Source organism: Xylocopa sonorina, chromosome 11, assembly GCF_050948175.1.
Source record: "Xylocopa sonorina isolate GNS202 chromosome 11, iyXylSono1_principal, whole genome shotgun sequence".
In the NCBI taxonomy this organism is placed as follows: Eukaryota; Metazoa; Arthropoda; class Insecta; order Hymenoptera; family Apidae; genus Xylocopa; species Xylocopa sonorina.
Genome location: NC_135203.1, coordinates 7,306,341 through 7,333,692, shown reverse-complemented (window position 1 = coordinate 7,333,692; position 27,352 = coordinate 7,306,341). Strand labels below are relative to the sequence as shown.

General features: G+C 30.8%; 4 protein-coding genes and 1 long non-coding RNA gene across 8 annotated transcripts; 3 read left to right on the top strand and 2 right to left on the bottom strand.

Annotated features, from left to right (window-relative positions):
• Positions 1-67: 67 nt before the first annotated feature.
• Nc2alpha (negative cofactor 2 alpha) lies at positions 68-2,864 on the top strand. Its single transcript, XM_076904594.1, has 5 exons — positions 68-443; positions 663-735; positions 852-945; positions 1,021-1,200; positions 1,267-2,864. Exons 1-5 carry the CDS (start codon positions 402-404, stop codon positions 1,571-1,573), a joined length of 696 nt encoding a protein of 231 aa, XP_076760709.1. The 5' UTR covers positions 68-401; the 3' UTR covers positions 1,574-2,864.
• A 767-nt stretch (positions 2,865-3,631) lies between these two features.
• LOC143429216 (deubiquitinase DESI2) lies at positions 3,632-5,763 on the top strand. 4 transcript variants are annotated; one of them, XM_076904720.1, is made up of 6 exons: positions 3,632-4,088; positions 4,775-4,955; positions 5,021-5,093; positions 5,195-5,288; positions 5,356-5,497; positions 5,578-5,763. In XM_076904720.1, the coding sequence occupies exons 2-6, from the start codon at positions 4,830-4,832 to the stop codon at positions 5,761-5,763; spliced, it is 621 nt and encodes a 206-aa protein (XP_076760835.1). In that variant the 5' UTR covers positions 3,632-4,088; positions 4,775-4,829. The 4 variants fall into 4 exon arrangements, with proteins under 4 accessions (XP_076760835.1, XP_076760838.1, XP_076760836.1 ...); XM_076904723.1 differs by lacking the exon at positions 3,632-4,088 and adding an exon at positions 4,184-4,296; XM_076904721.1 differs by lacking the exon at positions 3,632-4,088 and adding an exon at positions 4,226-4,367.
• A 1,473-nt stretch (positions 5,764-7,236) lies between these two features.
• Positions 7,237-21,833, bottom strand: Gek (serine/threonine-protein kinase gek). Its single transcript, XM_076904724.1, has 27 exons — positions 21,019-21,833; positions 20,556-20,740; positions 20,285-20,467; positions 19,916-20,187; positions 19,531-19,830; positions 19,266-19,409; positions 19,052-19,174; positions 18,760-18,968; positions 18,470-18,684; positions 17,397-18,400; positions 17,065-17,300; positions 16,849-16,955; positions 15,297-15,494; positions 14,326-14,489; positions 13,994-14,249; positions 13,598-13,884; positions 13,366-13,509; positions 13,163-13,298; positions 12,851-13,092; positions 12,573-12,753; positions 12,302-12,490; positions 12,034-12,219; positions 11,765-11,946; positions 11,584-11,682; positions 11,311-11,434; positions 11,069-11,226; positions 7,237-10,944 (listed from the first exon to the last, which is right to left on the bottom strand). Exons 2-27 carry the CDS (start codon positions 20,680-20,682, stop codon positions 10,831-10,833), a joined length of 5,580 nt encoding a protein of 1,859 aa, XP_076760839.1. The 5' UTR covers positions 20,683-20,740; positions 21,019-21,833; the 3' UTR covers positions 7,237-10,830.
• On the bottom strand, positions 21,459-24,987 carry LOC143429217 (uncharacterized). The gene is made up of 3 exons (XR_013102511.1): positions 24,714-24,987; positions 24,493-24,579; positions 21,459-21,884 (listed from the first exon to the last, which is right to left on the bottom strand). It is a non-coding gene; the product is annotated as an uncharacterized LOC143429217 (long non-coding RNA).
• On the top strand, positions 22,610-26,931 carry Lin (protein lines homolog). The gene is made up of 2 exons (XM_076904719.1): positions 22,610-23,446; positions 23,760-26,931. The coding sequence occupies exon 2, from the start codon at positions 23,936-23,938 to the stop codon at positions 25,718-25,720; it is 1,785 nt and encodes a 594-aa protein (XP_076760834.1). The 5' UTR covers positions 22,610-23,446; positions 23,760-23,935; the 3' UTR covers positions 25,721-26,931.
• Positions 26,932-27,352: the final 421 nt, after the last annotated feature.

Below are 27,352 nucleotides of genomic sequence, written 5' to 3'. Positions count from 1 at the left end.
TAAGTAGCCATTTTCAGTCGTCAAGTTTTATGCACGATCAATGAACGTAAATTATCTTTTACAACAAAACGAAAGGGACGTGTTAACTTAATAAAACTAAAAAAATCTGTTGCGCTGCGTTAAATATCAATATGTACAAATAACAATCTGAAATTGCATGCCGTTTAAAACATTTCTAGAACACGTTCTTGTATATAGTTTGTTATATATCGTTCGTTACATTTACGAACGTAAAACACTTTACGAATTATTGAAAATACAGATTACAGATGTCTGTCAAGTTTTGGAACACTTCAATTGGTGGAAATACAATATAAGCGCGTTTTTCTTTTGCAAAGTTTTATTCTTTGCTTTATTTACACGTAACTTACGTAGTGCGAGGTACTAATAGTTTTGTAATAATGCCAAGTAAAAAGAAAAAATACAATGCACGTTTTCCAGCAGTGAGTATCAAAATGCACTGTCCAGTGTGGAAAGGTTTTCTCACATAAAATATGAAAATTTCCCATGAATTACGTGTTTTTAACTGTAACGAAAGTAATGATCGCGATTTGTTTGTAATCAGGTTTAAATAATGGAGAAATGTAGAATTAAACAAAATAGTTGTACAGGTATTAGTTTTTAACAGATACACCTAACCTGTCTTTTGCAAATGTGTTTAGGGTAGAATAAAAAAAATTATGCAGACAGATGAGGAAGTGGGAAAGGTTGCACAAGCAGTACCGATTATAATTTATATCCTTTTTAAATTAACCAGTAAAAATATTAATCTTTTAGTTAGCATATCGATATAATCATATATCTTGTTTACGCAATTACTTTGAAAACATATTCCTTAACCATTTGTATACCTAGAACATTAGAATTGTTTGTACACTCATTACTTACAAAAACTATGGAAATAACAAGTGCCAAAAATGCGAAAACATTGAGTCCGTCTCACATGTAAGCAATTATCAAATATAATAATCAACTTTATCATTTATTTATCGATAATACTTGGATTGAATTTATTTACAGGAAACAATGTATTTTATCAGAGAGCCGCTTTGACTTCTTAAAAGATTTGGTAAAGTCTTTGCCAGATGTGTCAGGACCCGATGAAGAAGTGCCTACACCACCATTGACACCTGCTCCGATAACTACAACTGTACCAAATATATCAATTTGCACGTCTACAATACGACATGCAGAAGTAGGGTAAGTACTAAGTAAGTGCCTGATTTGTTATTTAAAAATCTTAAACATACTGCCATACTTTTATAGAGTTCAGAAGCAGCAACTGGGATTAACTACTGAAGTAAATGTAGATAATAAGAATTTGAAAGATGATGGTGGAACAGGAATATATAATCCAGGTGCAGTTAACGAAATGGTAAAAAGCACAACTGTCCCTCATGTTCCAAAATTTCAAATATCTGTACCTGCGTCATTTCAAATTAGTCAACCAAATTTTTATACAGAAGTTAATCCTATGAATTCAAGTACAAATACATCCAGTGTACATACAAATAATCAGCCAACATCAAATTTTACACACACTGCCAATCTGGATGAAGATTATGATACATAGTTACATTTAAATATTAGAAATACAAATTTAAATTTTAAACTGGGAGAGAAAGAGAAAGAGGTGTTTTACAAATTTTTGTCCAAATTGTTTGCAATTGGTATGCTAGGTAAACGATTGGATTATTTGAACAATTTAGTTACATAAATACATACATATATACATATATATATGTTTCAGAAATGACAAATTTTTTTATATTTTTATATATGTTCTATTAAATTGCACACTTTGTTCAAGTGACAGCAATGAAATGACATATTTGTACTGCTGTACTGTAAGTTATTATGAAGCACTCATGTTTGAAGTACTTTACATTGATGTATACTCATGTATAATAATAAGTGTGAATAGCGGAACTCACACAGCTTCTGTGTGCTTCAATACATACATACGTATTAGAAATAAAGTTAGGTATAGTTTCTTTTCTGTTTATATATTTATAATCGTACATTGTACATTTGCATACGTACAAATATGTTTAATTGTTGAGAATATTGCTAGGTTTATGTTTTTTGTAATATGCAAAAATGTTTAATTACAGCTAATTTAATTTCTCATTCTTGTAACAAGATATATACAGTGGTAAACTTTGTAGTTAAAATTTTTTGTGTATATGCGCACAAGTACAGAATATGCAATTGTTATAAAAAATTATGTATAACAAGACTTTTTTGTTAACAACATTTAACAAAATTAATTTCAAATAATTCACATTATCAATTATTTCTCATTACATATTCATGTATTTATATACTCATTTAAAACTGTGATTTGTGCTTTGCAAAATGTAATAACATACATATTTGTTGTTGGTTTACACACTATGCATAAATAATGTGCATATTTAGATAAAAGTTACTAAATTTTTCATAGTTCAATTTGTACCCTATGATAATGAGACGAATTAGATTGTTAAATACTATAGAATATTAAATTGTGATACTACATCATTCGTTTAAAAAATCACATGCTTAGATCGTTTTTTAAATATGTATAAGTATGAAGTAATGATTGATCATTTATCATAAAAAAGACATTATAAGGTCTCTGTTCGAATGTGTAAATACTTATATAAACAAAACTTTAATTATATATATTAATTTTAAAAGATATTTTCTTAGTATAGTAGAGTAGAGTAAGTGTAAAAATTGTTTATAAGAAATACAAAACATAAAAATAACTATTTATAATAGCTTATTTAGCATATCTCATTTTTATCGTATAAGTATGAAGTATGCTTGTTTGTTTAAACATAGGGAAACATAAGCAATAGCTATTTCAAGAATATGTTCAGCATTAATGAACCAATATTTTGTTTTGTGAATTACACATAATCATAAAATATAATTTTATTTTCATAGGTGAAATATAAAAATTGTAGGAAAAGTATCTAGCTATTGAATATCGCAGCCCTGGATAAATCATATTTATCTAAATATTACAACAAATATCAAATTACATGCATTTTTATGTACTCAAAAGTATATATTCCTAATTGAACATAAAAACTCAAATGAAAGTTTTTAATTACTCTTCCAGAAAAAATGGAAATACATTATTAATTGCTGTTTTTTGATTAATAATGTGAAAGAACTTTAATTTAGGGATAGTGAGATTAATTAAAAACTTTCTCATACAAAGATAATATGTAAATTTATATAATATGATTGTAAATAAATATTCGTACAATTATTCTAATAAGTTTATTTTTGTCATAATGATACGATGTACGTAAAAATAATTTCTTAATACTGACCATAGTTGCGTTCTATTAAAAAATATTTGGTACCTTAAAAGCAATAAAAAGACAATACACATTGACAAACATATTTTAATGCAATATTTATCTGTAAAAATAATAAAATTAAATATGTTTACGTTTTTATTTATATAATCACCTGACCTTCCTCATTACTCCCTTTTTTCTTTAAATTTACATATAGTATTAATAAAATGGAAAAAAAGAATTCACGATAACTACCCAACTGATTCGATATTTGCCTAGAGAAGTTTATTCGAGATCCCTAGGCAAATTGTATTCGTTTCTGGTTATAAACAAATTGTATATAAATTTCTTCGAAAAGCTCTAATCTTAATGAAAATAATTAAGGTTGTTACGTGTAAATAATTAAGTTTGTGCCTAATAATAAATAGTGAACAGTCGAAACTGTTGCGATTAAAACTTTGGATGAAAGTTTTGTTGATCACTTAACATACACCAAGTGAAGAGAAACATACTGACAGAATGTATGCTATTTACGAGTAATTTTTATAATTTTGAATTATTAAGTTTCTGTTAATATCAGTTATTTATAAAAGCCCAGTAATCGGTTCCAATCTATTTGGAGAGACTCGATAAATCATTGTGGAAACACTCACTTGAAATAGTACATCATCTTCATGTATTATTTAATATCAACAATTCTTCAACGAATGTTTCAAGTTTAACATCTACCGTATTTTTTTACGACGAACTCTAAAGAAATGTGGTTGTGCTGAAATCTCAGTATTTTAGGTAATATAATTCACTACAGAATAATCACTTAAGAAAACCTTTGACCTGATGATTCATATTATACCCCCTTTTTTTCTATTGTGAAATGCATTCGTTCTTAGTTTCTTACTCACTGCCAGACAACAACCCTAATAACATTTAAAATATCCTTAAATGGTTTTAAATTTTACAATTTTGCTGACATCAATAAAATAGTGGCAAACCATAGGTCCAATTCACAATATTATTTATTTACATTTTGACTGGCATTGTTATTGTTTAGGAGTTACTGATAATTGAGTAATATAGTGTTGATTATATTATTATTTTTTTCTCGTTGGTTGCCGTATTGTTATTGGAAGAATGCATTTATTGTTATGTATTTTGCATATCATCTAATATAAATTTACGTACTTACAAAGCATGAAGTTACTGATTATTAAAAAATAATTTCTTTTACGTATAATTTTATATGACATAACAACATACAGCATATTTTCATAGCTTTGTTTCATTTGTATAACTATTAGAATAATAATAATGTAAAAAGTAAGTAGATAATTATTGTGCAAACTGTCTGTACTTGTAACATGTAAAATGTTGTTCCATGTCATAATATCGTTTCATTTTTATTTAATTTTGTAACAATTTATGGCTATATTAGCTTAGCGTAGGTCCAGTATATAGCATACGTATTTGCTTATTAGGTACGTTGGAACATAGGTAGTGCTGCTGTTCATCTCAACGAGTACAGATATCTCTATGATGTTTTCATCAGGTCTTAGCTGCAATTTGTCCTTTCCCAGTTGTCTGGGTTATCCACAGGACAACGAAGAGTTAATACCAAAAATGGCTAGAGAGCCAATAATTCTTAATGTTTACGATATGGTAAGAACTGTGGTTTCTCATTTTTACAGCTGTACAACTTGAATAAATAATTTTCTTTGTTCCAGTATTGGATAAACGAATATACCACACCAATCGGATTAGGTGTATTCCATTCAGGAGTCGAAATTTATGGAACGGGTATACGTATAAAATATATTTATATGTCATTGTATAAAGGATTTTGCTCCTTATATTAACGTTATTAAGTAAATCGCATTAACAAATTCATGAATTTATAGAATACGCATATGGAGGTCATTCTAAACCAATTTCTGGGATCTTTGAAATAACACCAAGAGTTGCTGAAGAATTAGGGGAGCAATTTAGATATAGGTTAGCATATCATTTTAAATATATCGATATTAATTCACATTAAGAATATATTCGTTTATCGTTATAGGCAATCAGTACATATTGGATACACAGATTTCACAGAAGATGACGTAACCAGAATTGTTACTGAATTAGGAAAAGATTTTAGGGGTGATCGTTATCACTTAATGAATAAAAATTGTAACCATTTTAGTAGTCAACTTACACTTGTACGTATACTATATATAAATGCGTAATGATTACCTATTGATTGATTTGATATTTAATATTTTCATACATTTATTTGTAGATTTTGTGTGGTCAAGAAATACCCGGTTGGGTAAATCGTCTGGCATACTTTAGTTCTTGTGTACCATTCCTTCAGCGTTGTCTACCGAAAGAATGGTTAACACCCGATGCACTCCAGCACTCATTGAATCAAGTCAGCCATGAAAGTACACCTTCCGAAAGTACATCTTCTGATACTTCCTTGTAACATTTGGCCAACTTTACGAAACGAGGTGGTTTAAAATACCGTAGGAGTTACACCTTTTAGAGAGTTTATGCGGAAACGGAAGTTTATCATGGCAGTAAATATTATCGCCAGGATCATGGTATCCGAGAAACAGAACCGTCAAGACGAGGTACAAATTTGATATTGTACTACAGAATTCCGTTGGTGGTTTAATAACACTGAAAAAATGCCTTTCTTGCAACATGTCGTTTCCTAAATTTTGGACGGCAGTATACAACGGTCGCGTGTGTTCTTTGTTGTATTATATACAGTCAAAATTTAATAGATATATAATTAATAGATAATTATGTATAAATCGAAGGCATGAAGAGACTGGAACTTTATTCATTGATTGATTACGTTATTTTGTAAGAATTTTTTTGTGACTAGAATTTTATACGCGTAATACCTTTATTCTGAATTGTATTCGAAAATTAACACGTGTAAATCACAGTACCAATTCGTTTAAATTATACTTTAGAAATATTCATTGATGTTTTTTTAAACGTTCAATGCAACCTGGTTCGCTTGAATTATTTATGCTCTACGTACATGCGACATCTCTCTGTACAGCTGCCATTAATATTGTTAGGAAATTGAATGAAGAATGAATTTAATATTGACACATATTCATACGTAATAAATAACCGAGTTATTATTTAATAAAATACGTTTTTTCTGCAAGCACTTTAAAAACAAACATATTTATAATTTCGTAATTAGGGTATCGAGTCAACGATTTTGCACCGCATGGATATCGTTTTTTTACGAAGGTGCTCTTGAACTTTTGCACGATACAGAATTAAATATAGAAGTATTATAATTTAAAGCTTTTGCCAGAGTTAGAGAATACAATGAGTTTCTTCGAGTATTCATGGTATAAAAATATTACTGATGTAATGTAATGTTACTGAAACTGTTGTTGACACCAAGTTTATAATGTTACATGTTAAAAAAAAAGAAAAAATGAAAAATTCATAAAGTAATTTGAATATTATACATATAAATAGATGGGAAGGATTCTGTTGATTGTTTCGTATTTGTAAAATATAATACAAAAATCGTGAAACAATTAGTGCCAATCAAATCTTTTCTTAATTTAATCTTGATGAATGATATTAGGAACTCGCATGTTGCATACGACTCAAACACATGTTACCAATTATAAATATGTTATATTAAATATTAACATGTGAATATCTTTCAATGAATTATTTGTAGACAAATTTAGGCTACATAACAACTGTATTCAAAATAACGATTTTGTTATGTATAATGAAAAATTAATTTGAATTGACAAATGATTATTTAATACGTTAATTTTATGCAAAATCATAAAGTATAAATTTATGTTTCTATATACAGCATGCTTGAACATTTTTTCTTAATAATGATATACATATGTGTATTATACTTGTGAAAAGGTATTAAAAATAATTAGCCGTTACCAGTATCTCATAGAACAAAGCATGTTATGTTTTATATTCCTCATTGACAATTGTATTGGTACAACGTCATGAAATAAATTACTTACGCGATATAGAAATGATTATAGCGTAATAAAATAATGAAGTATACAAAGCACAATATACAGTATAAGTACAAAAGCTCTTATGTATCTTTCTATTAAAAAAATGATCTTTTTTATAATGGTATTTAGTTTGTTGTTTCAGTAGGGACTTTCTTCTTACTGTTAATCATTTCTTTTTAAATAATAAACATTCTGACAACCATTATTCTGTCTTGTTAATCGCAATGATGCGCCTGAATATAAATCAGCACTTAATAATTAAGTTATACTCACACCAAATCGAATTCATTAATATGTTTCCTTTACAGAAGAAAATTAAATTATTTTGCAAAAAATTCAGTGTGTAACAAACTCAGAGAGGGGTGTAATTTACCGTAGAATTTGTGGAAAACAAAATGCAAGGGATTATAAATATTATGAAATCTACAAAAAAATGTTTATGAGAAAATCTTATAAACGCAAATGTTTCATCTCCTCGTTATCGTAAAATAACGCGCTCTCAATAATTTACAACTAAATACAATTCATTATTCAAAATGCAAATAGTTGCTTGCAATTGCTTTTAATAAATATCGTAAATAATGCACATATTAGTTATAAATAAGTTCGTAATATAGAATACGCTAAACTAAGTTGCTAGAAAAAAAAGAAGGATTAATAATCAGGTCATTACATGCACTGGTATTAAACCAATGGGATACATAAATCATTATTGTGTGATCGTTACATAAAATATTCTAACAACTCATAAAAAAAAGTAAACTATCGAATCATACAATCTATATATGCATTCGTATGATCGTTCTATTCTCGTGCAGAATGCCGGTCGTACATTTTGATTATGCGTAAAAGAAAAGCATAATTATAGCGCAGTTTTTACATGTTATAAACGACGTATTGAAATTTCCATTGCCACGTATGTGCATACAAAGAAAATAGAACAAAGAAAAGTGATAGAAGATTTAAAGGGTCTAAAATCAAATTGAACTTGCGAGCTTATTTAGAAATTGAATTATTTACAAAAATATAAAATCAATGCTATACAGAGTGACTATTTCTTAGTATGTACTACCTATAGACAAAGTCGATTCAGATACAAGGCAACATAAGACGAATCTTTGATTTTAGAACCCTTAAGTAACAGTGGCGGTTAATAGGCAAATCATTGAATTTCGTCGATAAGTACAATATAACACGTACATTACTATAATTTATAAACATACGATGATATTTCTAGAGCAGCTCTAGAGAATTTATCTTTTAAACTTTACTTTATTTCCGATACGGACAGCAAATACCTGTACTATTCTTTGTTCGATAACATTAACACTTTTCTGCTATTAAAGGTTTCTCCCTATGTTCTTTAATATAAGAATGTCAAACCTATTGCAGTCGATATATATTTTATTTATAATTATATTCTCGTGTCTTATCATTACACGAGAGCGATGAAAACGTTTCAACTTGTTTCTTCTTTCTTTTTTTTTTTGGTATTATACGTTATAGTTATATTACGATAACTTTATGTCTATCAACGATGATTTTTCAGAGTTGGAACTTCAATTTTTCATGTATATTTAATGTTTTTATGAAAATAAAAAAAAACTGCTCGGAATGTAGTGTATCAATAGTTTATCATAACAGTTCAATATTTCATAAACTTCGCGAGACTTTTTTAACTTTTTTCTTTTCATTAAAATTCGTTATATAAATATATGAAAATTTAAATGCAAGATTAAATCTAGAATTATTCTTTACACTCATTTTTGTATTCGTGTATTTAAAAATTGGATCGATACTGCAATTATTGGCTTTTCGCTTTGCTGTACCACTTGATTACGGATACGAAGATAAAAGATTATCCTCAATTTCCATAAATTCTCGTAAAATCATAGAGCAACTCGGGATTCTTGATCGTTAAACATTATTCCATATTTCAACTACTGGCATAGAATCCTGAGATAGTTATGTTGTTCTACCAACTCTTTTTTGTTTCTTTCTTTTAGTATAGTTAGGAAATTTTTATAAATGTACATGAAAAATGTATAATATTTTATACATGAAAACATATAAAACTTGTTATCGTGTTTTCATCTTTGTTGTAATTTCATTTGTTTCGTCCTAGTCTTACATCTATAAAAAACGAACGCAACTGAATTAGTAATCAATCAGATAATACTTTTTTCCGTAACATCAAAATAATTCGTCATTCTTTCTTCTTTAAAATTGTTGATTTTCAACTTTGTTTAATACAAAAGTAATAAAATTATTGAAGTATCGTTTCATAACACTGTTCTCAAATAGCTGCAGTCATGAAAAAAAGCTTTGAAATTTCAATATTTAAGACAATCAATACTTCGTCGTCATTGTTCTGTTCTTGATATTGTTTGCAGTTATTATGCATTGCACTTGCTAATAATACATTTCATCGTCAAATTTTAAATATGCGCCTTTCTTTAAAAAATGAATCATGATTCTCATAATGATACTTATCGTCTTAAATGTAGAAAGAAAGCAGTACATTTATAAGAGGCAAATCAGTTTTCGTTGCAGTAAGGACAAACCGATATTCAACATCACGTTTTAACTGTTGTAAATATAATACTCATATGTAATGTAAAAGTGTTAAGTCACCTGACTTAATAACTATTTATTATTAGCAGGAGCTTCCGATACATTGCACGATTATGTCTACTATTCACACGCTGAATAATATGATGCACCTTACTGCATTATGACGCAATGGAAAATGTTTAGTCATAAGGCATTGGATCGATTCAACTTCCTCTGAATTCATTTGTCGCTAAGAATGATTGATTAAGTATATATATATAATTTACTCGAGAACTATTTTTTTTTATACTTAGATCCAAAAGTAGGTACGATTGATTAATTAGATTAATTTTTTATTGCTAGATAATTTGACTGAGATTTCAATTTTTATTAACTTAAAAACAGTTAATCACGACGATTATAATTATGCAAAATGTCCATGATAAAATTCAAAAAGGAAGATAAACGATACCTACTTCGTTAATATATGGCATCGTAAAGCTGGCTCAATGATTTTCAAACGCGTAAATTATTTACAATAATTTATCATTACATTAACTATAAATTGCCTTGTTAAGTATATATAACTTATTATGTATAAATTCTTGAAAACCAGAAAGTTATTGCGAAATGGTATCAAAAGTAATCTTAATATATTTATTAGAATCTTCTATTTGAACTAAATAATGAACGTGTAACTTTTCAATTCATTTGTAAATGTGAGTATTATGCTTTTTGTTAGATGATTGTAATACAAATAATGTAGTGCACAAGATTAAAAAAATATATTGCACAAAATAAAAAAAATGATAAAGAAAAAAGAAGTGCGATAACTTTCCAGCTAAAAATCAAACACATTTTGTATAAAGATGTTACTATAGGTACTGTAATCCTATTATTCAGGTAGAAGAGTGCATGTGATTACAGTAACCTTTCCAATATTATGAAAAATGTTAAATTAATTTTTATGAATCGTATGAAGATGAACCATGATCATGAGCGGGACTTGGAGGCGTCGATGGATTTGAACTGTTGTTCGAAGCTATTGAATGTCTAGGACTTCCACCAGAGGTGTGTTCCTACATTGTGGAAAAATTTTATGCATTTATGCATTTATTCAAATGTCATAAATCTGTTATAACTATATCCTTATATTTGCTCAGTTCTTTTTTTCTTCTTTTTAATAGAGAAAAGGGTAAATACCTTGTCATGTAAAGATGCGATGCTACCAAGAGAAAGTGGAGTATGCGATAGCAGATGGACAGATTCCGAATCAACTTGGTCCACAGGAGTTCGTGGTAGCGAAGGTGGAGTAGCTGTTGGTCGCGGAGGAGCTGGTCCTCTACGTGATGATGTTGAACCTAAAAAGAACCTATGTATGATGGGAAACGCTTCGCAGAAAATTTAAAAAAAAAGAATGGTATACAACGCTTTTCAATGTGTACCGTTATGCGGAGAATATCCTGAATTTCTAGATATATGAGAACTGAGACGTCGTGTATCGGAAGGTGGATGCCTAGGTGGTAGTGGGGCAGGCTTACTTGATGTCTGAATTGCTGGACTGTATAACTAAAGAAAAGCGTAAATGGATATTTGATGATTTTTATAGATTTGTCAATGAAGTGAATTGTTCTACACTTGTTGTCATAATATCCTGTTCGTTGAAATAAGTCTTATAAACTATACACATATAAAAATGCATTTTCTTAAATTCTTACTCTTTGTTGGCTGCTGTGAAGATGAGAACTACTATGATGTCCACTATGTTGTTGATCAGCTGTTTCGAGGGTAGTTGGCAAATCTAATAATCGTTGAATCTAACATAAAATGTAAAGCATTTTATAAAAAAAATACATACGCTTTTCAATTAGTTAAGAATAAAAAAGTCAAAATACCTACCTGTATTCCATTACCTGGACCCATGTGACTAATATGATTGAAATTTGTAGGAGCGGATATCATTTTGGAGCGTCTGTCAGTAGGACGAACAGACCTATTACCTTCTCTTAATGAAAATCTTCTTCGTGGTCTTGTCATTTGTCTTCCACTTGCGTCTAATGGCGTTAAATTAAGTAGTTCTCCTATTGTATCGAATCAAATATGTATTAACTATAGTAACTTCATGTTCACTGATGAATAATTGTTATAATTTAGTAAAATGTACTAACGTTGATGTAAATTGCTCAGAAAAATAACATGTGGCATATCATTAATGACACAAGATGTTAAAGAACCTGAAGTGTTTAGTGGCCGTGCTCGTTTCACATTAAGTGTCTGCAACCAATCTCCAGTTGTACAGTCAAACACATCGATATGAGTCTCACTATAAACTAGTAAGTAACCTTCGCAGTAACCTGAATAAGAATGAAGGATCACGGATGCATCTCTTTATTATGAATACGATTCTGTATCGAGTCTTTAAAAAAATATACTTACTAACTGCTGTCGGAACAGCAGGGTACATAATTTCGCGGTCTCTACTTTTTCTGCCTTGGCTATCGACATAAACTGCCAATGTATGGAAGACTAATAGGAATTCACCACGCGGCAATTCGATGCAACGTAAAGCATCCACAGCGCTATACGTGAGAAAACCTAAGAGCGTGTTCTCAGAATGGACCAATGCTAAAATATAAAAAAAAATAGTTTTTTGGTCTAAGAAATTTTTTAGTTAATGTTTAATTTATACAAAGTAGAGTCTATTTACAAATAGGGTGATGGTCTCCTAAAATGCTGTAGATAGAAAAGCCGGAAGGATATCCGACACAAAAACGACCTTCAGAGAGAATTTGTAAAGTTTGTGCGTGGCATGATAACATCAAGTCACGTATACGTTTATGACGTGTTTTCGTACGCGTAATTTCATAGATGATCACTTGCGATGCATTCTGAATAAAAAAAGAAAAAAATAATATTAAATATAAAAAGAAAAGGAATAAATACTTATTACATTAACATCCCGTACTGAAAAGAGATATTCCTTGCCTGTTTCTTGATGGCAACACACAAACAATAAGTTAATGGATTGCGACGGACTATGCCTGTTGTTAAAGTTATACACCCCTTAGTCTCTGCAACTTTAATCCATTCAACTTCATCTCCATCTAATGCACGTACTGGAACCAGCCGTACATGACGTTGTTTTCCACTTAAAACTACTATTAATTGTTCTTCTGTTACATATTCCAGTAAATATATTTTTTTGCCTTCTCCCACTCTTGCAATTTCTAAAAACACAATACAAATCAGTTGTAATAATACAATTCTGCCGACTGTATGCTCACGTAAAGAACGTACCATTACGATCTAAATCTAAACAGAAGAGTCCCTCTTCTGTACCAATGACTAGACGATCTGGATCAATAATAGCTCCTGACATCACATTTTTAATAAGCGCCAATGTATTATCTAACAATTCTTTTGCTCTAAAAATCTACAAATCGCAAAAAGTAATATAATCAAATTTATATATACATATAGGATTTATGTATACAACTTACCGTTGTATTAGGAAGATTATTTTTCTTTAGTATTCTATGTAATTCACTCAAAGCAACTACCCATTTTGTTTTTTCGCTTTCAGTGTCTGCAAGCATTAACGTGTGGTTCCTTAAACCGGGTGGTTCTAGCAGAGACGTTGTTATCTAAATAAGTGTAAAATAAATTATAAGCCAGAAGGAAATATACAACGAGATTATAACAGAACAATAAACACAATAATTTAAGAATTACCCTAAATATGCACGGAATGTCTTTTTTTGTAGCATGAATGACATCCGAATCTCGAACAGAACTAACACTAAACTCTTCATCTCGCATATCTAAGACTTGAGACACGTAGACTGATGGTAATGCATTACGGTCTGGTGAAATATCGTAAAGAAATAACTTGAAGTCACAGACAACCACAAACTGACGAACCCAACCCTTTTTCACTCCACCCATTTTTGGCACTTTAACATACCCTTCATAAGCTGTACCTATTCCTCGCGTGGGATCAATACCTAATGGTCGTTTTGCTATAAAAATTATAACAGCACATTATAGCAGCTCTATTAAAGGAACAAGCATTACATATGAAAGTCAGAAGCCCCAGCAATGTTAACTAAATTTTCAAATAGAACTTACTTTGGTCATGTGGTACAGGACACATTGGTGGAACTTTGTCACAACAGGGCATATGACATGCAAAACCACAAACTTCACATACTACTCCTTGTCTCGTTAAACCCACCATTAGTGAAGTACAGTGGTTGCATTTTGTGGGAGCTGAAAATGTTCTTACTAAGAATTGATGAGATTTCGGTTTTGGTTGAAGACTGGTTTGTCCATGAGGTGTTGATGATTTATTCAGAAGCTCGTGAGATAACGGTGATGCTGGATCCTACATTTTAGCGCACATTAAATTTTTAAACGAATACAATTTTATATTTAACATTACCTTCAAATATTTTACTTACGATACTAAGTTCAGATAAGTTGCTTTTACTGCTGGAAATACTTGGGGCCCGATTATCCTCAATATCAGCTTCTACACTGTCCGCACTTCCGTGGCGTGTACTACTTGCTGTTTCTTTCAAAAAATGTTCCAAATACGACATTTGAGATGTGGGACGTTCTAAAACTGAAATACAAAAAGATAACATTAAAAAACAATATACAAAAAAATTATATGTTTTTATATTATATAAAAAATTTAAATTATTTTAAATTAATTTTTAATTAATGTTAAATTAATAAAAGAAAATCTGTGATACTTTTATCTATAATCCATTAACATACAAAATAAAGAATGTAGTAGTGGCGAATTATATATTTTTCTCTCTACCAAATAAATACTTAAGTCAATATAAATTTCAGAATATGTTCTTTTAAGATATTTTAATATAATCACTCCACTGCAATTTACACCACACAAGTTCTGTTAAAGTAGTAATTCGTTATTGTGCAGACAAAAGGTTGATATTCGTTCATCAGCAGAAATAGCCAAGCATGTAATAAAATGTACTAAGAAGTCAATCAGATCAAACAGTCTAAAGGCGAAAACATTCAGACACAACATACCTGTTAATCATTTAATTACAAAACTGAGTGATTATCAGCTAATAAGCTTAACAAAGGATAACCATCACCTAAAATGATGAAAGACTACTGACACTATCCTTAATGAAGAGCAGGGGGGTTGGGGACATCATTATTTTCAACATACAAGAAACACATAATCAATTTTCAGGGTAATAGACATTAAAATCAACACAGAGCTATGTTTTAGATAAGATTAATCTGACACAGAATAATGCTTTCTTTGAGTACAAGTTCCAAAATCTAAGTCCGTTTATGTTCCAAAGAAACATAGCACTGTGTTCCATAATTAGCAGCCCAACTGACTAAGTCAATCAAAATCGCGTTTTTTGTTTGCCACTTCATTTACCGGGTGGCGATACGATGGCGACGGCATTCTGACTGATGAATGTGTTGACGGGAACAAATCTAGTTAATAAGCGACATGTCGTGACGCGGGGAGCACGCATTACTGGTAGGGGTGACGACGGCTGATGTACGATGATGCGTTGGGGTTTGGTGCTAACGATGTTTGGTGATTTGCTTGACGTATTGCTGGATAAGACAGCTGTCACAAATACAGTTTGAAGATGAGCAACAAGAGGCCCCAGACACAGCTCGTTACGCCAATAAACAGAGGCACTTTGTAGTCTAGAAATCAGAATCGCATACCGTACCGGAGAACCAAATTACTATGCTGGATGGATATCCAAATAGTAACGATCTCTGTTATTGGTAACTTAAATATCGACAATTGCTGTAAATATTCTATATTGCATAAACATCGATTATAAATATAGAAGTACTTGAGTACATTATATACACAATGTACACAAAATAATAATCTCAGAGAACGTCATAATCTAAGATTTAAGTGCCTTTATGTTTCTCCGAAATAACAATCAAAAATTGTATCATGTATATTTAACTTACATTTGTAATATCCATGTTAAATATGATATACGTTTAAAATACATCAATTTTCTTCCATAATGTTATGAACGAAATTTATATGCTTAATTATGCCATATTCAAATATTATGTATTGCACTTTTATATTTGTAATTATAACTAAGTAATACAGTTATATGTTTATATTAGCCTAAGGCTACACACCAAGTCTAAATATTCACATTAAAGAAAAAAATTAATTAAAATACCCACACACTGACTCATACCAGTTTAATACCAAGCCATTAATTGAACTAATGTAAAATATAGTATAATAAATAGTGAGTAAGTATCTTTCTCAAAGATTCTATGTTTTTGTATTAAAAGCAAAGAGATTGTGAAATCATAGTAATGACTATAATGGCTTGTAATTATAGAAAATGCTAACATATTACATAACTATAAGTTGTATGCATGAATATGCAATTACAAAGAATCATGTATATCATTCATGCATCTAATGCTTGCAATGAAAATAATACAATTGCAAAGATGTCAATATAGAATTGATATGTTGGAAAAAGTATGAATGCTATATATGATTCTTGTTATAAACTTTACATAACAATTTCTTTTTATTTTTTCTATATGCATGCAAATTTGTTTATTTTATATTTTTAAAAATAATATAGCATATTTGCATCAAAATTCGTATATAAAAATTTCTTGTATCAATGTTGGAATCATATATTATATTTTATAAACATTCAATATATAAATCATATATAAATCATGCCACAACAAAGAACTTAGAATAGTACAGAGAACATTATCTTTATAGAAAATAAAATGAATGTGTATTTATCGCTTAAATAATGTACGAGAAAGATTAAAAGATTTACAAATTACATACATGGCATGTATCACAGCAGTTTGTATAATAATAGTCGATACAAAATTTTTATAGGTACGTAACAGTAAAACTTTTAGGTAATTTCTTTTTGTAACGTTATTAAATGAAATGTACTTACAGCCATCGCCTGTGTCAAGCCTTGCTTGTAATTCTTTTATTTGCATTTCTTTGCGTTTTATCTCGTGCGTGAGTGTATCGAACCGTTGTCTGAAATCTCTTAATTCCCTATAAATACATAATGGTTTACCATTATTGAATCGTATAAGAGAAAATTTAAATGAATGAAAATATTCTTGCTAATATAATTGGTTTCTCATTTTTAACACATAATTACTTTTGAGCAGCAATTAAATCTGAACGTGTCTTCGTAAGTTCTTCAGATATTGCTTGTTTAGCTTGTATTTCACTTTGTAAAGAACTTTGTAAATTCAAAAGCTCCATTTTATCAAGTTTCTGTGATCTTCGATTTCGCCAATTTTTGTCAGCCATCGTAGAACCACTTCCTACGCCACCAACGCCGCCAGAGTGTTTTAAAAATTCTAATTCTTCTGTCATTTTTGTAGCTAATGCCTAATCGTTTAATCGCAAAATTAAATGTAATTACTTGTCATGTTAAGTGATACCAATTTTCAGTTAAACAATACATATACTCTATAAAGGACAAACCTGCAAATATCCTCTAGCATCTTTCTCGTCCGATACCCATTGAATAATTTCGGTGATCTGAGCCTCCCATTGCGCAATAGCTTCTTTTTTATTTCTTAGTTCTTCGTATTCTTCTTCTAATTGACGCCTTTCTCCTTGTATTCTATTAACACTATCGGTAAGAGTGTTAAGTTCTAGCATAAGTTTTTTGTTTTCTTCGACTAGCATAATTTTTTCTCTCTCGTGGTGCCTGTTCAATTCGTTTATCGTTTCCTCGCTATCAGTAATATTTTCTAATCTTGCGGCATCTAATTTTTCCTTGGACAATTGAACCTCCCTTTCCAATAAATCTCTTCTTGACTCAGTTTCGTGCAATTGTTCTTGAAGACTACGAATCTCAACGTTAAACCTGCTCTGTTGCTGATTCAAATTTTCATTGTACTGAACCTCGAGCTTTTCTACTTCTGCCTTTAACCTATTAATTTCTTGCGTTGCCAGCGCATGATTTGCACTCGCATCATTTCCCATGGACCTCTGCCTAATCTTCTCCGTTTCCTCTTGCATTTGTTTGCAATATTCCTCGCTACGTTCTCTTAATTTTCTCTCTTTGCTCGTTTCAGCCATTGCTTCTTCGACACGATTTTCTAACTCCCTGCGCAGTTTTTCGGCTTTTCGAATGTCATGCCGTAAACTATCGACCTTTTGCATTACCACCTCCAATTCTTCTTCTTTATCTCTAACCTGTCTTGACAACTTTTGTTTTTGTTGTCTCAATTCAGATAATTTATCTGTAACTTCGGTATACTCAGCCATAGCTAATTTACGTTGCGTTAATGCATCCTTCAATTCTTTATCCTGCAATTTAAGCTTTTCCTGCGCGTCTAGCTTATCTTTAACAGCTTCTTCTTTCTCTAACCGAAGAGTACGCACTAATTTCTCGAGTTCCCGCAGTTTCGTCATATCGCCATTATCTAAATTGCGCAATTCACGGGGAACTTCCATAGACTTTAACTGTGATTCTAATTCTAAAGATATAAATAAATAAGGACCAATAATTTATGTATTTTGTTGTATATATTTAAATATATACATACCACAGTTGCGTTTAGTAAGTGTATTTATTTCATCCTGAAGTTTTCTTGTTGCATTATTAGAATCCGGTGATATTCCAGGAGAAGAATGACTTATGCTGAGTTGTTTTTTTAAATCTTCGAGCGCTTGGGTCAGTTGTGCATTTTCTTCCTCCAGCAACTGTACGTGTTTATCCTTTTGAGTTACAGCAGATAAACAACCCAGATCTGATATACAACTGTAATTTATAAATACAAAACTGCATTAAATACAGTTGTTTATGTGAAAAGAATAAGCAAAAAATGCTGCTTGCCTTCCTTGAGTGAAAGTGAAACCAACGAATGGTAAATGAAGTGCAGAAAACGCAGAATTTGCTGCTGGTGGAACAGCATCAGAACTGCGAACATCTGTATCATCTACATCAAAGTTTGATGTATCAGTTGGTGACGAAACTTCAGGAATGTAAGGTGCAGTACTGTCTCTAAGAGTATCCCAGTTTACTCCTTCAAACCATGGATGTTTCTGTATTATATAAGAAAGATTAATTTTATCTTCTTAATAATGATAAATGTTCCTCTTATAAGTAAAAAAATACATATCAATACCTTAAAATCGTCAATTCCGTTTTGACCTAATCTAAACTCCGAGCTACATATTAATTTTCTCATTAAATCTTTAGCTTCCTCAGAAACTTCATATATATCATCTACTGGGAAGTCAAAGCAATTCTGAAATTATATAATATGCAAATTGTCATATGTATGCATTACTGCATTATTACTATAATACTATTACAAATAATCCAAGTTGTTTAATAACCTTATGATTCATAATTTTTCCATAAGTTTCGACTAGAGATTCTGCATAAAAAGGTGTCTCTCCATATAACATTTCATACATACAAACTCCTAAAGACCACCAATCACATTCAGGCCCATATTGTCCTTGCCCATCTTCCATTGCCTGTATAAATTTTACAATATATTCTTTTCAAAATACATAAATTATTATCTAATATAATATTATAAGAACAATATTTAAAATATTTATATTATATTATGTAATACATAAAATATGATTTTACTCTTAAGATTTCTGGTGAAATATAGTCTGGTGTACCAACAGCAACATTACTTTGTGCAGTGCCATCTTCAAACAATCGTAAACAAGATCCAAAGTCTGCTAATCTAATGTGACCATTTGCATCTAACAAAACATTATCAGGTTTAATATCACGGTGCACATAACGTAAGTCATGTATGGACCCAATGGCCAGAACCATTTCAGCTATGTAAAAACGAGCCATATCTTCAGGAAGGCGATCTTCAAATTTACTCAACAGTGTCAACAGATCTCCGCCACAGTAATAATCCATGACCAAGTACTGTATAAGATTATTTAAAAAAAAAAAAAGTTTTTTATACTTACAGGAGATAATAATTTTTAATAATATTGGTTATAAGCATTACCAAATTATTGTCATCTTGAAAGGCATAATGAAGATTTGTGATCCACCTACGATCACCATACACCAGTACATCTCTCTCCTCTCTGAAGTATGCAGTTTCTGCACGCTTCAACATTTCCCATTTGTTCAAAATTTTCATGGCGAATACCTTGTCTGAACCACGCATTCTTACAACACATACTTCACCAAATGCTCCTCTACCAATCACTTTTACAATCTCAAAATCCTCTCGTGCCAATTGCAAACTTTTAATGCAAGCAGCCACTGGCTTCACTAAAAGAAGACACATCAATTTTATTTTAATGTAAAACTTCAACGACTCAAAAAATATATAGACTATGACAATATATATGTATATATATATATATACCAAATTCAATAAAATCTGAGACAGTTTTTTCGCGCCGTAAGGAAGAATTACAACATTCATCATATAAGACAAGTAAAATATCAATAAGTGTCTCAATAGAAAATGTATGGCCTACTCTTCCCTCTCCTTGTATGGGACCACCAATGAAAAGGGATTCTAATTGGCGTAACCTTCCCCCTATGCCTAAAAAGATAATTTCCATTTAATTCTCAAAATAACTTGGCTTCTTAGCAATATTACTAAAAATCTTGATATATATTTTAAGATATACCATTGATTGCAAGTCCCTTTGGCATAATATCAGGAGGAGGTTGATTATATTGATGCTGCGATGAATCTGACATGTCTCTTTTTCGAAAAGGCTTCCCCTTACCAAAATCTTTGGATACTTCTGCCATTCTTAATAATATTATTCAATAGCATCTCAAACCACCACATTATGATGTGATGACTATCCTAAAATATTTAATATCATAATCTTTTTATACATCAAATTAAATACGATGTTAATTAATTATTTAATTGATTAAAACATTGTAACACTTAGTTGAAGCACTATTAATTTCAATTAAAAATTAAATATTATTAAACAACATTTAAAAAAATTACTGATTATAAAATGCTATAATATGATATAATAAATGCTATTTGTAGGTACTTTTTTTTTTAACGTTTCAAAGAATAAAAACAAAAATAATCTGTATAATAGGTATAATTGTACACTAATCATTTACCTTAAGAAGATAATTTCCAATAGACATATCTAAATGGGATCACTTTCACTGTTTAAACATTAATTTTGTTTACAAATGTGCAGCATTCGTTTCCCGATCATGTTTACCAGTAAATTATCAACACGCTTACAACTTCCTCAAACCTTATGCAAAGAATGTCAAAAATCAATTCCCTTTAACTTTGCGTGGTATATATGTCCACACACGCCACTATGTGTAAAACAATCGAGTTTCATTTAATTCATCATCGGCCATGGTGCCGGAATTACTCACGTCGGAAATTACGTAACTGCTATAAAGATAGCCAAAATATTTGGCGAAGAAAACACGCAACAAGAGAAATACGTGTAAATAAAACGTACAGACAAAAATAGTGCAACGGGGGTAGGGCACCGCATTCGCGCGATCAGCAAATTCAACAAAATCACCAAGACAACTCGTATCGCTGAAGAAATCGGTATTGCATAGCAGAACTATATACAGTACTTGTACAATGTAATAATTATAAAATGAAACGTAGATAAATGTTAAAGCTCATTGTCCCAATTTCTGGTATAACCTCGTCGCGGCACTACACTCTCATCCCGATTAAATTTGTGACGTAAAATTCCTATCGCATGTGAGAAGGATGTTTTGAGTGAAAGGCTTTTCTTCCTTGCCAATAAGGACCGTTTGCTCGAACAGTTTGAGCATATCTGCCGAAACGACGCGCCCCGCTGTTATATAGGTTTAATTGTTTATTATGCGCACCATTCGATTATCACAAAACATCTTGCATGGCCACCTCCAAACCCCCAACAATTTGGTTGACCCCCTGGCAGGCCCCATATAGGAAAAATATGGCAGTCCTACGTCATTGAAAGTACCTATGACAATTTAGCATATAGATAGGTTTCAGATCGCATAACAAAGCGAGTTCACACCGATGATATTTTTCCATTCGTTCGAGAGGAACGTACTTTCTCCTTTTTCGAACTGTATTCGCATAAATAAACTCGACGATAAATATTTTATTCTTCCATATAATAATTATTAAAGCGATTGTACGTGCGATGAGACAGATGATGTTAAGCATTGTTATAGAAAAATAGAACCTGTGAGATAATACTGTGATAGAAAAATTCTATTACTTATAAATGTTACCTTTTAATTCCAGAATTTCCTGAAAGTAAAACTCATCCGATTTCGTTTCTTAATATAAAGGTAGTTCTTTTAGTAGACGTATATCTCTAAATAAATACATATGTTACTGTAATAATGATACCTTTTATTCTAGCTTATGAAAATACCTTGGGTGTACATGTATATTTATTAGTTTAAATATAGATATTAAATTTAAGAAATACCTTTGGCCACATAATGTACGATAGAATATGAAGCACTTACATCTTATTATAGCGCTATGATCTTGTTATTAACTTTCGTGGGAAATAATGCAGTTTTTACCAGTGTCATCAGCGTGGAATACAGCATAGAATTAATTTGAAAATTTCATACCGCATACATATGATTAAAATAGAAATTCATATGACAAATAAGAATATGCATAAATTTTTGAGCGCTGCAATCGATGCAGAGTTGCCGATCATCTCGTGTATTTATTATACGACTTTTTAATTTTGATTACTTTTATTATGAAAAATTGTAGGGAAGACATTTAAATAATATTTGAGGAGCTTTAATGGCTATCCGGAAGCTATTATTCAAGTAATTACAATAATTCGCACTCAGTACATTGTGGAATGTGCGAGGAGGAGCTACTGTGTTACGCAGCTCTGCATGATGCCACCCGAAAAATACGTAATAAACACGAAGAATTCGTGTCTTATGCATTATCGAGTAAACATTTTACCACTCGACGTGAGATATGAACTGTTTAATTGGAGTAAATTTACGGCTAAACAATATAAATCCGTATTTCTTATTTTTACTCGGTAGCACGTATACGTGGCAACAGAGCAAAGTTGTCGAGTGCTCTGTCACTTCCTAGTCAAAAGAAATTCTTCGGGCACAAACAATAATATATTTACACTGTTAAAATAGTGAGATACGGTGTAATTCTAAAAGAATACTGTCAGATATTTTGTCGATATATTTAACTGTCTGTCAAGCTATTGGAACGGATTATTTCTGTATGCGTATTAACGTATCAACGAGCGTCGGTTTATATATTACATGTGCAACCTGTGTTAAACTCTTTACGGTTAGCATTTCGTATAAATGAATCTGAAAACAAATATAATTCCAAACCTGTTACAACAATGTCGCATTTTAATTAATCGATTAATCACGCCGCGTGAAAAAATATTCACGTACATTCTCGTATGAACGAATATGTAAACATATACATATACTTATTTACATACACCTACGAAGTGTTGGAATTTACATTTTATAAATGTAATTAAAGCAGAAGTCAATTGTTTCTGTAAGTTTTAATTTTTTACTCCTCTTTTAATAATCTCATGTTAATTCATTAGAAATCCTTTAATTATCAACGTTTAGAACAATTATCGTTCAGTTATAAAAATTCTGCTTTGCCATAGTTAAATTGACAGCTAAACAATTCTCACGCATTCATAATACTCTTTCTGAATAGTTAACATAAAACAACCAATGTTTATTCATCATACGAATAAGTATGCTATTTAGCAAAGAATATTTTATTTAATAGAATATATAATGTATCAAAGCCTATTTCAAAGTGATTTACCTTGTTATCCTTTATTTTGTTAATACAGGTTCTATCCGCTGGAGTACTTATGGCTATTGTGTACATAATAAGCTAATGTTGGCTACGTTTCATTTGCTATTTACATGGTATTTTGTCCATTGGATCATTATATGTATTATGAAGATAACCTGATGAAAGAACATTGTAAGCTAAAAGAACAAAGCAGCAATAATAGTGCTGCTAATGGTGCTTTGGCACTGTTATTATTATCCTCCTAATAACACAATGGAGGAGCCAGCAAAGAAAAAGCAACGTATTGAAAATAATGAAGTTGAAAGGGATACATTGTCAGATATTGAGCAGTTGCAGAATAATCTTTTGGCGCAATGCTTATGTAATGTACCAGAGAGTAGATTACGTAAACCATTCACTAGTGCAACAGTGGAAGCTGCAGATGGCACTTTTAGACCTTTGATATTATCAGAGTGGGAACCTGATCAAACCTTAGAATTTATAAGTGCCTTACAGCTTTTATTCGACCTAGCCATTAAACAAAACGTCAGAGGTGTTATGTGCAGAAGAGTGGTAGATGTTTGTGATGCGCTGGCGCGAAACGAGCATGGCATTATAGATCAAATAATTGATTTGTCGTGTACAACAAATAAATTTATATCATTCGCTGCTAGCAGAGTTCTCGCATCATTTTTCATTGTGACAAAGGAAAATATCGAAGCAGCATGGTTAGAACGATTAACACAGTCACTAGTAAATACTCATTCTCCAAGTCAAATGCTATTTACCTTGGATGTTGTGAAAAGAGTTGTTGAACACAAGGATTGTAGCATTCATCCACTTGAGGACACAGATAGTATAGTACCACCGCCACACTGTAATACGATGTCAATCTCAGATGCAGAGAGCTTTGACAGTACACCGGTAAAAGCAATGTGCGTGAAAGCATTGGAATCTAAATGGACTATACTAGTATCAAAATTTGATGCTATCCTAAGTTCATATACACCTCAACATGAATCAGCTGTCATCACATTTCTTGACTTATGGGAGTCAATTATTTCTGTTAAAGCTAACTTATCTGTTATCGACACTAAGCTCTTTTATTCTCAATTGGACAATCTGGTTGTGCTTTTAAACACCAATGTTCCTGGTGTAATCTGGAGACACCTTCTTGGATTATTCAATGAAGTATTATGTTATGGAAGCACTTTGGCATTGCAAGATGTATTACCCGACGAGCCTTGCTCTCTTGCGCATTTAATTGTGAGAGCTGTAAAAGATTGGAGACTATTAGATGCCTTGCCATATCGTCATGGTTCTGGAAGATTTGGAGGAGGATCTGGTGAAGGAGATCGCCCTCTTCTACAGAAGATAGTGCTTTTAGTTTTAAAAAGTGTTGCTGTGACAGTTAAAGAAACACGTAGCGACTCTAGTGACTCTTCATTGAGTTCTGAGGCAGAAGATCTTGATGCAGATATGGCAGTTATCGAGAGAAGCATTAGAGAAGTTTTACGGCAATTGGATCAGTGTGTTAAAACACTAATGCCATTTCATCCTGAAATGCCATTATCACAATGGGTTGTACAAATGTTTCATGATCAAGATGATTTTTTGATCGAAGGCATGGTGTGTTGTTTAGATGTAGCCGTTGGTTTATTTTATAGAGGGCCACCACAGAATGATCTTGGTCATATGCTCAGTCCAACTTTAACTTTCATACAATTTGTACATGCTGTATCGCACGATCCAGATGTTTTATTAGACTTACTTGTTAGTAACGAGACCTGTTTCTTATTATACTTATTAAGATTCCTGAAATATGTTAAAAGAAATTGGACAGAGTTTGTCTCCTGTTGCGGAAGAGAACTAGATGACACCATGACAATATTGATAAGACTTCGTTTAGCAATTGATAGATTAGTATCAAAAGCTTTGTTTCCTTATAACATAAATCCAGTTCTACGTTTGTTAGAAAAGTGTGAGTCCTTCTATGAAGGAAATATAGAAAACTAATTATTTGATTGTATGATGAAATTCAAGATTTTCATTCGCTAGATTGATGTACAAACTGTAAGAATAAAAGCTTTGTTGTGTGGCTTATTTTAACAGCCAGATAATAATAAAAAAAACTGTATAGCCGTGTTAACTTCATTTTGATAAACGACTGAATTATACTACTGTCTCTTGTAGTACTGAATATCTAGACTAATATTAGAGAATTCAGATGAAGGCGATTTTTATTTATTGTATCTAGCAAAATTTTATTCCTTTAGAACTATTGTTGAAGTTTTGCAACAAGAATTATATTTTGCATTTCATGGTTGAAGTATAAATGGGTTGAAGTAGTACAAAGATTAGCTAAAATTATATGCTTCACAATGAAATTGCACTTTTATGGTGCTATGAAAACATATTTGCCAAAGCACCATTGGAAATAAATTTAAAATGTATTCTACTAGAATAATATTTATATGTACACATAAAAACTAAATGTATAATTTGCCAGTCAAATAGAATCATGTAAGTTTCCATTAATCCTGTACATTACAGTACCAATTTTACAAACAAAAACAAAAAATATTGGATGACTTTCATTAAGAATTTCTATTTACAAAAGTACTTCTATACAGCATGTGAAAGTATTCAATTTTAAAAGTGCAGGGTATTAAAAACATAAGATGTATTAAATTATATGAATTTGGCTTCGAAATTCTATGCCAAAGGCATTAATGAAATATTTAATTGTATTTGTGTTGAATCAAAATTTATAAATAAACTTGTTTCAGTTTATTCAATAACTGAAAGTTATAACATGATTTTATGACTTCTCTATTGTGTCCATGTATTTAAATATAAGTGTAAAGTTCAATAGTGTTTATTAAAATGAAACACTGTCACAATGTCATGATCTACTACCAATGTATAAATAACAATATTGTATAATATTGCAAGTATATAAATGTAAAGTTACTGGCAATGTGAATGAAAATTACTGACACTTAAAGTTACGCCAGTATTAATAAATTATTAGCTACACATGGCAATGATTGCTCCTAAGTTATAGTTAAGAACAATATTTGCCAGGATTGTTAATTGGATTTATCAATAAATAGAAATAATTGTATATATTAATTGTAATATTAATTATGCATATTTTAAAATTAACTCTGTAAGTATGTGGTACATGTAATACACTAAAAATCTACATATTTTTACTTTTATAATCATGGTGTGATTTTATTTATCATTTCCCTTTTTAAATGAATCTTTTAATAGCGATAATCATACATGTACAATGTAAATTATGATATAATAATAAAAATTACATGAATATTAAAATATACGTTATGAAGTACTAAATAATGCAAGACAACTTTCAACTTTGTTCAAAATCACAGTTGTTAATTACAGAATTTTATACTACTGCTAATTAAATAAAGAAATTCCTTAATATTCATTGAATAGAAAGAGCCAGATAAATTATATCTCCCGCTTTAGAGGTAAGAGAGAGAAAGACGTATAAGAAAGCTATAGGAAAGAGTGAGACAGATGGTACCACCTCTACTCCGGAACCCGTGTCGCCATCTCTGTGAAAAGTGCTCAAACTGGTCGGCACATCGTTATCGATGGTGAAGTGAACTGCTT